The sequence below is a fragment of the Felis catus genome, chromosome C2 (genome assembly GCF_018350175.1).
Source record: "Felis catus isolate Fca126 chromosome C2, F.catus_Fca126_mat1.0, whole genome shotgun sequence".
NCBI lineage: Eukaryota > Metazoa > Chordata > Mammalia > Carnivora > Felidae > Felis > Felis catus.
The window spans coordinates 98,078,735-98,094,719 of record NC_058376.1 but is presented as its reverse complement, the minus strand read 5'-3'; the positions used below and the strand labels follow the sequence as shown (position 1 = coordinate 98,094,719).

The 15,985-nt window shown below is 39.2% G+C and overlaps 1 protein-coding gene across 2 annotated transcripts in view; it reads right to left on the bottom strand.

Moving 5' to 3' along the window:
* Positions 1–15,985, bottom strand: part of WDR49 (WD repeat domain 49) — a 140,492-nt gene that overhangs the window by 22,109 nt on the left and 102,398 nt on the right. For both annotated transcript variants that reach the window (XM_045037304.1, XM_019810469.3), the window contains exons 14-16: positions 15,476–15,673; positions 10,647–10,828; positions 1,530–1,639 (exon numbers count right to left, since the gene is read on the bottom strand). In XM_045037304.1, the coding sequence (XP_044893239.1) occupies positions 1,530–1,639; positions 10,647–10,828; positions 15,476–15,673 (490 nt within the window). The remainder of the gene's footprint in view (positions 1–1,529; positions 1,640–10,646; positions 10,829–15,475; positions 15,674–15,985) is intronic.

The window sequence follows — 15,985 nt, the reverse complement described above, 5'->3', positions numbered from 1 at the left end:
CCCCATAAAACCTTTGTGCTTTTGAAACTCGCTCTCCCTGGTATCTCACCGCTGCGTTGGTGCAGGTAGCGGATTGAGCTCGAGCTAGCTCGAATAAAGGCTCTTTTGCTTTTGCATCAGACTCGGCTCCCTGGTGGTCTTTGGGGATCACGAATTCTGGGCATAACAGGACAAGTCATGTGCTATGTCAGCAGTTCTCAAATTTTGCCAGGCATCACCATCACCGGGAGAGCTTGTAAAAACATAAGCTGCTAGGGGCTCAGTAGGTTAAGCTTCCGACTCTTGATTTCAGCTCAGGTCATGATCTTCCAGTTCGTGGATTCAAGTCCTGCGTCAGTCTCCGTGCTGATCTCTCTATCCCCACCCTGCTCATGCTCTCTTTCTCTCAAAATAAATAAATAAACTTAAAAAAAATTTTTTTAAAACATAAGGTGGTATATATCACTCCCATTTCTGATTTACTAGGGTAGGGGTGGGGGCCCAGAAGGTACATTTGTAAGTTCCAGGTGATGTTCATGCTGCTGCACAGGGAACAGACTTTAAGAATCAATGTGTTATATCGAACCAAGGGAGACATCTTTACAACCTGTAAAGTATCAGTTCACCCTTCTGACAGATGAGGAAATCGCAGCCCAAGATAGTGTAATAACTTGCCTGGAATTTACATAGCTGGTAAATGGCAGACCTTCACCATAAGCTCAAATACGTTTCACTCCAAAGGTCATGCTCCAAGGCATAATAGCAATAATAATAAGACTAACATTAGTAATAAAATTGTATATGTTTCTATAATATGCCAGGTACTGTTGTATGTATAATATGCTTTATACATATTACTTCATGTAATCCTGACAAAAAGCCTATGGAGTAGATTTGTTTATAAATGTGCATTTAATATTAAATAACAATGTACGTTTTGGCAACAAAACTTCAGTAGAAATTCTAAAATCAACGTATTTACTCTATCAAAGTCTATCCCTTGGACATAAGTTGAAATAAGATTCACAGTGAGTGAAATAGTTTCATATAGTGGAGCTTTACGAAATTATTCTCATTACACTTCTAAATAATACCCTTCAGTATGATAACAACTCTTGTTTCAATTACTTTTTAAATAATTCTTTTTCTGGTTAGCCCATACCAAACTAATATTGTTCTGTATAGCTTTGGGCTTCCTGAGGGCAAAAATATATTTTATTCATTTTCATCTCTTAAATACTTAGGGGACAGAATTAGCGTTCTGTGCCAACTCTATTTTGGATACTATAGTGGGCACTTTGTGTGTGTGCGTCTTCTGGCTTAGACCTTACACTTCAGCCATTTGTATGCTGTGCAGCCTGGGACAAGTCACAGTCTCTCTGATGTGTCTGAGCCTCACTTTTCTCCTTTGTTAAATAGAGATCACAGGACTTCACCTACCTTTATGAAGAAACACCAGCATTCCTGGCACATAGAGTAGCTGTTTGTTGTATGTCTACCAATCTATAAAATAACAACACTATAAAAATATGTCAACAGTGATTACTTACTGGATGATTTTTGTATAAATTCTCCCTTGTAAAGGTTATGTGTTTTTTTCTTCAAGATATTTCTTTCCTTATATTTTATCCCTAAATTTATGACTTCTGATGGTCTGACACTGGAAGAAAATAACACATGATGAAATACAATAGCAACCACAAAGGATGAACAGGTACTTTCAGGCTTTAAATACATACCTTACTTAGACCAAAAAAAGAACAAAAAGAAAAAAAATCTTTATCCTGTGGACCTAAGGGGCGATATTTGTTAACACTAATCAAGCCATATCTTTGAATAAAATGTCTGCTAGCCAGGTGATGATGTAAAAGGGTAAGAGCTAAGTTAAGGCCAAGAGGCTAGTTAAGCAAAGATTTCCATAGCAACTGGCAGGTCAGAGAAAAAACTATCCAGAAGAAAATTTCACAGAAAAACACACTATTCTTGCCCTGTGTACAAATTATATGGGCTAATCAGTGGTATGTGTCAAAAACTTACTCAATGGGAGGCCTGAATCGTCACTTATGATATCCAAAATGCAAAAAAAGTTCAGTAGTTTTGAGGCTTATCATATGCATCTATAGGAAAAGTTTAGATTAACTTGACTGCATGGAAAATTTTTTTCTCAGTAAAACAGAGGGAGTGTAATCATTATTTAGCTGTCCCTAATTCCTGCCAGAAAACAGGAAACGGTCTCAAATATAGTTAGCATCCACTGTGTGGACCTTCACCTTGATAGTGACAAGTTGCGTTGCCAAAAATCATTATTCTTCTCTTGGAGGCATCAGGTCAGAAAACACACCCATTTTTCGCACAATTACTGCGAGCCCTGCGGCCTGCCCTCTCCCTGCACCTCCTCTCCTTGAGTCTGTTAGCCCTCATGGTTACTGCCCTCCCAGCCCCTAGCTTTTATTCTCAGTTCTGCTGCCTCCTGAGTAGCTGCAGAACCTCGAGATGTTTCCTATACTCTCAGCCTCAATTTCCTGCTCTACACAATGAGATTCTTACTGTGGTTTTAAAGGAGAGGAGATGGATGGCTGTTCAGCGATGTGCCTAATAAATAACAGTACTCAATAACTGTTCACTTCCTTCCTTATCTATCCTCTGCTCTATTTGGGCGGTATTTCCCAAACTCAAGAGTTTAAAATATCAATACAAGTGAAATTGAGTCTATGTATCTCAAAGTTAATATTGTGTGCTCTTTATACAGCTTTAAGTAGCGATTCATTGATTGCTTTTTTATGCAGAAATAAACTTTTCATTTTAGAGTAACTTTAGATTTACAGAAAAGTTGTGAAGACAGTACGGAGTCCTGGTATATCCCTCACCCAATTTCCCTGTTGTTAACATCTTATATTACCATTTATCACAATTAAGAAGTCAATATTGGTACATTACTATGAACCAAACTCAATATTTTATTAGGATTTTCCTACTTTTTTCCTAATGTCCTTTTTCAATCCCAAGAAATCACATTATATTTAGCTTTCTGACTCCTTAGCTTCCTCTGGTCTATGGCAGTTTCTCAGACTTCCCTTGTTTTTCATGACCTTGACAGTTTTGAGGAATACTTGTCAGACTTTTTTGTAGAATGTCCCTCAATTTGTGTTGATCTGATGTTTTTCCTATGGTTAGATTGGGGTTATGGGTTGTGGGGAGGAAGACAATGGAGATGAAGTGCTATCTATTCTCACTACATCTTATCAAGGGTACATGCTATCAAGCTGACATTACTGCTGATGTCAACCTTATCATTGGCCAAGGTTATGTTTGCTAAGCTTCTGCCCTATAAAGTTACTTATCTCTTCCTTTTCATATACTACACTCTAGAAGCAAGTTTCCAAGCACAGCCTATGCTAACGGGGGGGGGGGGGGGGTGACAATGGGATTTAAGCTCTGTTTCCCTGATTGGGTGAAGTATCAACATAAATTATTTGAAAATTATAGATTTTTAAAGGAAATCCTTGGCATCGAAGAGACTAAAGGCAGGTGGCATATTTGCCCCAAAGTACGCTATAATAGCTCCCTCAAAATGTGCTATGCCTCTTGAATAAGAGGGATATTTAGCCACTATCTGGGCTTGGAAATATTATTTAGCCACTATCTGGGCTTGGAAATGGTGAGAGTATCCAGAGACAGTCATTTTCAGTAAGAGAACTTGTAACAATAAGAAGTTGGTGGTGGGTACAGGAAGGGTAGAGAGTGGTGCAGTTATACGTTGTAGTTATCACGTCTGGAATATTTTTCCCCCCAGAAAAGTATTACTGTTACAAACTGAGGTACAAAATGTTGAGGGAGGCCTAGAAGTAAGGAGGTCTATCTTGGCACTAGATAATACCAGACCTTTGTTTTCCCCAAACACTCTGAATTCTTTCCCACTTTTAGGCCATTTGCTTCCTGGCTGTCATCCAGTGATACTAAAATCACTTTGTCTATCTCCACTAAAGAGTTTAATCCACAGAGGGAAAGGGGCCAGCAAACACTAGGAGAGAATCTCCTGGGACTCACAACAAATTGTACTACTGAATTGACTGCCAAGGAAACATAGCCACAGTGATAAAGCTCTAACCAAAGGGCAGTTCTATGAACCACGAGACAGCAGAATCTACGTCATGTTCAAAGCCCAACATACTGCTTCCTTTCCATAGACATTTGAATTTGGGGGGATGGTTACTATGAAAATGCAAACACAAAATTGGAAAGAGACGAATATTCTCAAAATTCCAATATTCCTACTGGAAGAAGACAAAAATGCAGAATAATGCAATAAAAAGCCTGGATAGAGTTAAAACTTTGCAAAAAAGTCTTACATGGTGATGCCAAAAGGGCGCCTACCAGGGGCTCTGGCAGCCTTGCCATCAATTCTATGAGAAAGGCTCTAACTGATCTCCTGTCTCTTGGTTCAGGGTATGGAAGGAAGGAATGACATGTGACAAGTCTCCAAGAGCCTTACTAGGCATTGAAGGAAAGTGAAAGCAACTAGAGCTGTGGCTTAGCATAGCATGTACTTGATAAAATATTTGATCACTCGACTCAGAATCCAATAACTGTTCCTTTTTGACACATGATGCTTCTTGGACAGGCAATATGGAAGGGCGGCTAAGTGCAATGTCTCTAGAGGCAGAATGCCTGCTTGGGGATCTCTGGTTCACCTTTTTACTGATGGGTGGACACTGGGCAGATCACTTAATGTCTTCCTGCCTTCTTTCCTAGTCATGAAATGGGCACTGTAACTGTTACCATGCCAAAGATCACAGTGACAATTAAATGAGTGAAACACATAAAGACAGTAGAACTGTGCCTGAAATATGGTAGGAGCTCCATAAGTACCGACTGTTGTCACTTTAAACAAGAATAATAAAATATTTTCCACTCAGAGTAGGAGTTCCAGCACCCCTCACGGACAATTCTAATACTCTTGGGAACTATCAAATGATAAGACAAACAATAAGGAGATGTGGCACTTCCAAAAATTGTAATTTGGTGTCATAGTATTTTTATCACTTAAAATTTTAAAACTGAGTAGACTTTTACTTGTCATACATGGGCAAAGGATAGTTATTGCCACAGATTGTTGGCAAAAGTAGACTGTCAATCCTCCAAGTGTTTTATGTCATATAAGGCCTAATTTCAAATGAGCTTTAAAAGTTTTGTATATTTTGTCTTACAGCTGTCCATAAATTTTCTAATTTAATTTCTCACATAAGATCAATTGGCAGGATAATTAGGTAATCAACAGCATATAAATAATATTAAATATCAATTCTCTCTTAACCATAGTAAGGAATTTAGAACATCATTATATTTTCTCAAGTCTAAGAAACATCGATTTTAAGTGTGCCTTCTGTCTCATAGAAATTTACGGAGAAATTAATGGAAATTTGTTTCATTTCCCATCTGATTCTTTTATCCTGGTTTCTGATAATTAACCCTTTCCCCATAAGTAACTTTTTTAATGGGAGCCAGTGAAATGTATCAAATAGTAGAAGGCAGACTTCCTTTTTGTTGCCCTAGAGTAAGAATGAAGATCAAGGAGAAAGAGAGTTTTTTACAAATTAATAGATTTGAATTAACATTAGAATCATTCTATAATAAAGAGTGGTTCAAAAACAGAGAAGGCCAGGGGTGCCTGGATGGCTCAGTCAGTTAAGCATCTGGCTCTCGGATTTGGCTCAGGTCATATCTGTTTTGTGGATTCGAGCCCCGCATCGGGCTCTGTGGATTCTGTCTCCCTCTCTCTCTGTCTACCCTTCCCCCTTTTACTGTCTCTCTCAAAATAAATAACCTTAAAAAAAACTTTATTTTTTTTTAATACAATTTATTGTCAAATTGGTTTCCATACAACACTCAGTGCTCATCCCAACAAGTGCCCTCCTCCCTGCCCATTACCCACTTTCCCCTCTCCCCCACCCCCATCTACCCTTGATTTGTTCCCAGTCCTTAAGAGTCTCTTATGATTTGCCTCCCTCCCTCTCTGTAACTTCCCCCCCCCTTTCCTTCCCCCATGGTCTTCTGTAAAGTTTCTCAAGATCCACATATGAGTGAAAACATATGATATCTGTCCTTCTCTGACTGACTTATTTCACTTAGCATAATACCCTCCAGTTCCATCATGTTGCTGCAAATGGCCAGCTTTCATTCTTTCTCATTGCCAGGTAGTATTCCATTATGTATATAAACCACATCTTCTTTACCCATTCATCAGTTGATGGACATTTGGGTTCTTTCCATAATTTGGCTATTGTTGAAAGTGCTGCTATAAACATTGGGGTACAAGTGCCCCTATACATCAGCACTCCTGTATCCTTTGGGTAGATCCCTAGCAGTGTTATTGCTGGGTCATAGGGTAGTTCTATTTTTAATTTTTTTGAGGAATCTCCATACTGTTTTCCACAGTGGCTGCCCCAGTTTGCACTCCTACCAACAGTGCAAGAGGGTTCCCATTTCTCCATATCCTCGCCAGCATCTATAGTCTCCTGATTTGTTCCTTTTAGCCACTCTGACCAGCATGAGGCAATATCTCAAAAAAAAAAAAAAAAACTTTGAAAAAACAGAGAAAGCCATCTTTAAGATGGTGAGTGCATCCCACAGAAATTATTCAGAAAGACTCCAGGATGTGCTTCTCTTAAGGATGTGTTAGGAATCAGTCTAGTAGATGTCTAATACCTCTTACAAACTCATTATTAAATTATTAAAGGTTAATAAACATGTGGGGAAAAAAGTTCACTCTCACAAATAATCACAACATTCAATTTAAACCAATGATGAGATCTCACGGCAACAGGTTTAAGACAATGACCACACGCAGTGTTGGTTCACAGGCGGCAGTTACTCTACACCGTCTACACTGCTCCTGGAGGAACCCACATGTCTCAGAACAGCCATTTAGCAAGAGGACCCAAAGGCCTTTGCAACTTTGGTCTCAGCAACTTCATTTCAAAGAATGTATTCTAATGATGAATTCAGTAGGGTATTCTAACACGTATGCATGAAAGCGTTTGAAGAAATGTTTCCCTGGTTAAAGTTTGTTAACAATCAGTGTTCAAAAAAAAAAAAAAAAAGAAAATGGTTACAAAACTAGATAATAAGTTCCTAGGGAGTCATGGCGAATGTTGATGTCTGTGGACGCTCCTATTAATTCATACAGAAATGTAATCACTGTGGATTTTTTTTTTATTATTTAAAACAACTTTTTAAAAATGTTTATTCCTATTTGAGAGAGAGCATGAGCAGGGGAGGGGCAGAGACGGCAGAGAGACAGAATCCGAAGCAGGCTCCAGACTCCGAGCTGTCAGCACAGAGCCTGATGTGGGGCTCGAACTCATGAGCCATGAGATCATGACCTGAGCCGAAGTTCGATGCTCAACCAACTGACCCACCCCAGCGCCCCTTCACTGTGGATTTTTTGAATGATAAAGCAGGTTATAAGCTAGGTATGCTGGTCTCCAGTTTCATAAAATGTGCCTTTATTTATTTGTTTACATGCCTGGAGCTAGAAATGCCTAAGTGCCAGCAACAGTTTTGTTACAGGTAATTTTTTATCTTTTTTCTTGGTGCTTATTTGTACATCCAAAATTTCTCCTAAAGGACATGCATTATTTTTGTAATAAAGAAATATTCTAAAGTCATATTGTCTGAATTCTTCATTTTGTCTATAACTTTTCTAGGTAAGAATATTCTGTGTGGGTCCAGAAACCAAACATGCGTTAATTAAGAAAAAATGCATGTCTGCTGTGGTTTTTGTTCCCTATTTTATCCTTTCATTTCTTTCTTTCTTTCTTTTCTGAATCTAAGGAAGGAAAGATTCCATGTCTCTGCATTAACTGTTAACATTAGGAATTTCTATTAGTCTCTTAAATTCTATATTCATCTTTATCTCCCCAGGACTTAAATTGAAAATGACATTTTACCACCTACCTACTTCTCACACATAATATTATACAATACCTTAAGTGTTATGGAAACCTGTTATTTATGCATAAACCAGAAGATAATACATGCCAAGATTTTTCTCCTGGAGACAGGATCTTAGGAGTTAAGATGAGAATGTAGCTTTAAAGCACCTGATTTTTCCCTTTATTTTTCCTGCTTCTCCCATTTTCTATTGGCGTTTCCTTTTTGCATCTCCATTTTTCTTACCGTTTCCCCTCCATCTGAACATACCCCCACCTGCCTAGGGACTCACCGGATGTGCTCTTTCTCTCCTTAGTTCTCGTAACTTCTCTCATCTATTTTTAAAAAAATAGTTTTGCATATGGATAAGAACTGGCATGATTCCCTCCTTGCGTTTACTCATCTTTTGAGGAATAAGGCATGTTCTTCAGAATAATATTCCCTTAAGGAGAATACAACCTGCAATCTCTTTAGTATTGGATGGAGGCCACAGAGGACATTTTCCAGTTGCCAATTACATTGCACTTGGATGTTTTCCATGGAGGATCCCTGGTTGTGCTCTTGGGAGAAGTGAAGGACACCTGCCAATTCTGAGGATATGTTTTTAGCCCTTTTCTTTCAATTAGTTCAAGAGCTCCAAAGTGACTTTATTCTGTACTATCTCCTTACAATAAAGTCTTAAACTTGTTTGAATCAAGTCATCTGACTTAGAGCAGAAATTTTAAAAATCACGGGTATTTTTTACATACTGTCATTTGAAAAGATGAAGTAGAATAGAGGTAGCTCTGCTTTTTACTGCTGACAACTTCTAAGGAAAACTTGAATTAAGGAAGAAAGAAGAATTGAGTGTGTCAATAGGAATAGAAAATTCAAACATTAGCTGAAATACTCTTAAAAAAGAATGTGTTCTAACAGTTGCCTTCACTCTGCTAGGAGTGTGACAGGAAGAGAAACAATGATCTATCTGTGTTACCCTGGGGTAACTTTATTTCCTTATCTGTAAAATTGTGTTGGGTGGCTGGGTGAGGGCATTTTTATCGTGTCTAAAATCTTTCTATTCCCAGCATTCTATTATTGTACAGGATTGGTCATGCTATATTTCTAAATCGAAAAGATCCTTCTGCCTGAAAGTAAAATGCCACTTGACATTTCAGCAAACCATAATTCAAGGAAATGGAAGAACAAACACCAAAGTGTAATTTAGTGTAACGGGATGTTTAAGGGGATTTTTTTTTCCCCTTCTCTCTCCCTGTCCACCGAGGTCCAAAACGTCTGAAAACAAAATAATTAATTAGTTAAGAGGCAAAAAGTATTCTCATCTTCCAGAGTGAGGTGATAGATTCCTGGGGCAGAACAAGGAGATAGCTCTGAAACCAACCTGCTGACACCCAGGCCAGCCACCACTCTAGGATATAAATAGACCAAAGATGCCGGAAAGAGAGGAGCATCGTAGGTATGCACTGAGTCCAGCTCCCCTGGGGCAGGAGGGAAGCTTCCCCTTCAGTTCTAGTTTCGCCTCCCATGGACCAGTCAAAAAGTCTAGTGTATGCCCTCTGGGGTAACCATTAGAGAGACAGAATGGATCAGTGGCTCATTAATACCTGCAAAAGTCTACAGGCAAAAAGCTGTGGCTGAAGCAACCCATGTGAACAAGGAAAGAAGGGGCAGCCAGGGAGCCGTGGGTGTGGCAACAAGGTGTGAGCTTCCTATGGGCCAAGCTCAAGTTGACTCGGGAGAAGTGGGGCAAGTGGGGAGGCCTGCCATTGTGAGAGACTGTAACAGAAAAACATTGGATATGTATTACCGAAAGTAACCCCAGTTAGTGGGGCTAGGCCATAAGAGATTGGCCAAAGAACGCGCTGATTTGGACATAGGCAATGCAGAGGTACCTGAGAATAGTCATTAAAGAACCTCCCACCCAAACTCTTTAATGCAAACTATGTACCTTACTAGTCATAAAGTATCGATATTGGTGCATAAGTTGTAACAGATAAACCACACTAATGTGGGATGGGAGTAGAGAATGTACTCTCTACACTTTCTGTGCAGTTTTTCTATAAACCCCCCAAAGGTAATATGCACATGGTAAAAATTTTGCTTTCATCTGTATCAAAGAAAATACAATGAATAAAATCAGCCTTTCAAAAACAATAGTTTTTGAGTCTGAAAGATGGAATTATGAGGGCATGGGTTAGCAACAGTGTAGGAGACAAAAGAAATCAGTAAAACTCCCTGGCATTAGAGAGTAAGAGGAATGTGTAAGAATGGGATCTAGCAGAGCGGGGTGAAGAGAAGAAAAGGCTGAACAAATGAAGAAAAGGCAAGAGTTAAAAGGAGAGTCATATCTAAGACTCAAAGGTAAGCTCTTTGAACCTCTGTCATATAAACCCCTGTACATGTTACCAAATCCAGGAGCAAATCTGACATACATTTTGAGATAGATACGTACGTACATACATACACACATACAGTGTATCGTTTTTGGGGAAAAGGGCTAATTTCCACAATTAGATTGATGATGGAGCAGAAACAGAAGACTAGAAGATCCTGAAGAGAAATGGAGACAAGAAATCAAACCAGCTATAATCCTGAAAATATAAATTCTCCCCCCACCACACACATCCTTGAAGCAGTCATTGGCTATTCCATGTAGAACAGAAGGAAGTTTGGGTCAATCTTACTTAGGTCTTATCTAGACTCCAGTTGGCATCCAGGTGACACTTAAAACTACTTACTTGTATGTGGAGCCATCATTGTTTTTCTTATCAAGTAGAGAACATTCTGGTAGGTCTAAACATGATTCCTCCTTAGAAAGTAAAGGAATTTCTCTTATGCTTTCTTCTTGACTCTCACTTTTCATTACATGAGTATCCCTTTTAGGAAGGGAGAAACTGTTTTCAATTTGCCAGTGCTTTTCCTGAAAAAACAGACCATTATTTTATTTTTATGACATTTATTTTTCTTGAACGTTTATGTGCTACACTTATTAACTGAAGTCCTGGGTACACACACAAAAAAAATTAATGAAGCGTGGTTCTTCAAAGTCATTACAGTTTTATAAGGGAGATGAGGCATATATATATGTAACTTTATTTTTTAAATTTATTTATTTAAATTCAAGCTAGTTAACATACAAGGTAGTATTGGTTTCAGGAGTAGAACCCAGTGATTCATCTCCTGCATATAATACCCAGTGCTCATCCCAACAAGTGCCCTCCTTAATGCCCATCACCCAGTTAGCCCATCCCCCAACCCAATACCCCTCCAACAACCCTCAGTTTGTTCTCTGTTTTAAGTCTCTTATGGTTTGCCTTCCTCTCTGTTTTTATCTTATTTTTTCCTTCCCTTCTCCTATGTTCATGTTTTATTTCTTAAATTCCACATATGAGTGAAATCATATGATATTTGTTACACGTAACCTTAATAAATGTAGACAGGACTAAGTGTTGTGAGAAACAAACATTCTCTGAAAAGATAATGAACTACAAAAAAACTGGCATTCCCACTTTAAATTCTTGAATAGCAAGATGTATGCTTACCAAAAAGAAAAACAAAACTTTTACCAAAAAATTACCAGTTAATTTTTCATACAACTGCTTTCTTTGCATCTTCCTAAAAATATCTCAAAAACCAATCAAATTATTGAGCATGTCCTTCCAGAAAATATGTTACATGCTAGTTTTCACAAAATTTGGCTATAAGTCTTAATGCGTTTCCACCTAGCAGAAGTTCTCATTGACATTCTATTTCATATTTGAAAAACAGAATCAATTTCCTTGTCTTATGTCAATTCCTATTATATACACCGGAATGCATGATATGTGTGATATGAGGGAATTAGGCATCCCCAGGATATCTGTGTGGCCTATAAACTGATAACTTGTCAGCAGATATTGTATAGTAAAATGGCTACAGGGGCCGGGAAGATAATGCCAATGAATGAATCAAGCCTCATATAAGGTGATAAGTAGCAAATGAAGTTCAGCCCCAGTGCTCATCATCAATGGGAAAAGTGGGACGACAGTGAATTAGAGAGAACCCATTTTATAGTTACTCTCAGGGACTGACATGTTCTTTTTCAAGAGAAGCAAGAAATCTGGATCTGGTATGAAATCTTTAATGTTTAAATATGAGCAACCAAGTTGGGCATCCGGGGGCCTCAGATGGTTAAGCATCCGACTCTTAATTGCAGCTCAGGTCATGATCTCACAAGTTTATGAAATTGAGCCCCATGCTTGGGATTCTGTCCTTCACTCTCTCTCTCTGCCCCGCCCCCCCATTCATGTACATTCCCTCTCTCTCTCAAAATAAATAAACTTAAAAAAATGAGCAACTAAGTCAAATTTTAAACACTGGGTGAATAGTCACAACCAAACTCACTGGCCCCCACAGGACCAGGAGGAGAGGTGCCAATGAGCACATTCTGCCCAATACCACTGCCGTTAGTGTGCAAAGAGGGGCACCGAAGGCATGCATGTGACACCTAATTTCTTTCGATAATACAATCATCTGACAGTCACCTGGGACAAGTGTATCTCCACAAAAACGTCATCCCCACCCCATTTTCCAGTGCTGGAAATAAACATACCACACCTTTACTTTCCAAAATCCAACTTGAAAACCAACCACAGATCCATAGGTACGTTATAAAAGTTATTTACACTTCTGAAAATAATAACTTCATCCATGATATATATTCAATCACCTGGCACTAAATTTTAAATATTTTAATCAGACTGCATGTGACTGGAAAATTAAGTCTTAATGTGGGAAATTAAAGTACATTGTTGTTTTTGTTCCTATTTTTAGAACTGCTAGGCCAGAATTAATTCAACTGAAACACAAATGTAACATTCAAATGTAAGACAAAAGTCATGACACTGTACACATCACGTTTGTTTAGCAAAAACTGTTCTAATCATAGTATGTTGACTAATTGGGTCTCTTCTCCTTCTTATCTATGCATTACCATCTGCCTTCCATATCCTTCTGTTCTTTCTCCAAAAGAGTGACTCTTCCTACTCACCATGAGAAGGACATTCAAAACTGCTATTTTCCGGTATCAACTAATTTATTGTCTTCCCTTCCCCCCTCCTCTCTTTTCTTCTCACCCTACCCTTTCCCCTTGGGACTAGTGGCACCTATATTCAAGACAGCTTGATCAAAGTGAGCTCTCAAGGGAAAACAAAACAAAACACAAAAACAACAATGATAAAAAAAAAAAAAAAAACTCAAGCAGAAGAGACCAGGAAATCCAGCTGTCCCCAAGTCTGCCAGCCTTTACTTTCTAGGACTATCCCAGCTCTGGTGGCTCTTTTTCCTGTCTTGAACATAAGGAAAATACCGAACTATTTTTACACGGGCTTTTTGAGGCTAAAATCCTTCAAAATACAAAGACTTTATAAAACAGCTAAGGACAAAAATCAAAGGCATAAAAATGAACAGTTTTACTAGCACATGCTTCTTCACCAAAATAAAATTTAGCCACAGATTCTGTTTGGTGGGCACAATATGGCACCCACACCTAGAATGGGCCTATTTCTTGCTTCAGCCTCATCTAAAGAACTACACTCCAGGTATCAGCCACTTGATGAGGCTTTGTTTCTTTACCTGTTGTTCTAACCGCTACCTCATCTCTCCGGAGCCCATGAGGCATGGCATACAGCAATTCAGCACTGCATTAACTTCCTCACTTACAGAAGCATCTTTCCAACTCATTTTGTGCTCAGAATGCCAGCTGTGCTCCTCCGTCTCACTTACCACACACCTACACACATACCCATTTGAGTTCCCACTCAGATGCTCTTTTTCCTGACTGGGGAAAGTCTAGCACTTGCCTTGGGTACAGGGCAGAAGACACTATATAGCTCTTGAGTGTTACCTTGGGGCTCCCATATTACCCAGCCAAATATGGGCCCACCATCCCAGATTATTTTCTGATTTACCATCACCCTTTGTGTCCCATAGGGTTGGATAAAATTCTTTTGGGACAGGTTGACATCATCAAACTGATTCAAAAACAGAGCAACAACATATTTTGTCTTCCAGAATGAAGATAGTTGCTGTGTTCTCACGGCATGAGTGGCAATGGGGGCTGCAGGATAGAACCCAGCCAATGAGCCAGACAGAAATAAAGGTTTCAGCCTGACCTCACGTCACCATGCTTCAATAGTACTGGTTGAAGGGGCGCCTGGGTGGCGCAGTCGGTTAAGCGTCCGACTTCAGCCAGGTCACGATCTCACGGTCTGTGAGTTCGAGCCCCGCGTCAGGCTCTGGGCTGATGGCTCGGAGCCTGGAGCCTGTTTCCGATTCTGTGTCTCCCTCTCTCTCTGCCCCTCCCCCGTTCATGCTCTGTCTCTCTCTGTCCCAAAAATAAATAAAAAACGTGGAAAAAAAAATTAAAAAAAAATAGTACTGGTTGAAACAGGTCTGGGGCGCCTGGGCGGCTCAGTCGGTTGAGCGTCCAACTTCAGCTCAGGTCATGATCTCATGGTCTGTGAGTTCAAGCCCCGCGTTGGGCTCTGTGCTGACAGCTCAGAGCCTGGAGCCTGCTTCGGAGTCTGTGTGTGTGTGTCTCTCTCTCTGCCCCTCCCCCACTCATGCTCTGTCTCTCTCTCTCTCTCTCTCTCTCTCTCTCTCTCTCTCTGTCAAAAATAAATAAACATTTAAAAAAATTAAAAAAAAAGAAACAGGTCTGTAATTTTGTACCCCAAATCACAAAGAAAACAGGAACAGAGTTCCCATGAAAATAAATGGAAAAGATAAAAGAAATGTGAGACAATTAATATTTCCTTTCTACCATCCCCCCAACTTCCATTTCTCTTAGTAGGCAGGTATACATGAGAGCTTAGTTTTATAGGAGGAAGAGGTTAAAACCATGAGCTCTGAAATGAGCCAGCTTGAGTTAAAAGCCAAACTCTACTACTTATTAGCCTCTGTGCGCTCAGGAGATTTATTGAAACTCTGTACCTGCTTTCCCATTTGTAAAATGGGAATCATGAGAGCTCCTCCCTCATTGGATGAGCAATTATAATTACATGAGATAATTCATGGGAGACCTAGAACAAGACCTCACTCACATAGGAAAAACTCAGCAAATGTTCGCTATTGTTATTTTGACAGGAGTAAATCAGACATAGAATAGGAAGGTTTGTTTTTTTCTAAAATTTTCCATATTTCATTATTACCTTGATTATTAATTGACATTGTCTTCTATCTGTTTAAGAACAACATGGTCATTTTTTCTACATTGTATTTTTACTAAGCATTGAAATGGAAGAACTTCATTTATTTTAGAGGAGAAACTTTTCTCAGCAATCCTGGAACATTTTGAGCTGTACACAGCCACCATCTTTCCATGTCTCCAGAGTCTTCCACTTGATGCAACTGTCATGGTTACTGGTAAACAGGACAAGAGACGCCTGGAGCTACAGCTCTAGAAATGGAAGTCAGTTCTTTCATGGCTAATGAATATTAACAGCCGATGAGATTCAAATAGAAATCAGCCCAAGTTCATACTACATGTCACATAAATACTAGAATAACAAAGAAGCAATATTTCTACCTGACCAAAGATCCAGACAGGAGCACCGAAGACGTCAGTCACACAAATGCTGCAGTCCGCAGAGGAGGAGATAATCAGTAGGCGGCCGCCCGGCTTACACATCTCTAAGGAACTTATCCGGGCTTCATGAGGTCGGAATGATCTTATCAGAGTTGGGGCCTGTGTGATTTTGCTCTTACTGGAATTAAGACAGTACTCCTGAATAAAAAGAAATGCCAGCATTCTAAAAAGTCCAAATATTAAATTCTTCCAGTGACATAACACTTTTTCTTAAAACATCTGATACGGAAATGAAAAAAAAGGACATTTGGGAATAATAATCTATTCTCCAAATGCAAAAGAATAGTTAATGATAACAGAGTTCAGAAAAATGGTATTAAGTTTCAAAAAAAAAAAAGTTTCTAACCGATTTGCCTAACTCGAGACGTTGAAAGAAAGGAAGAAGGGGAGGGGAAGAATCACAAGAAGAAAAAGTGAACAGGGAAGTCTGTTATTTGATAGAGATGAACT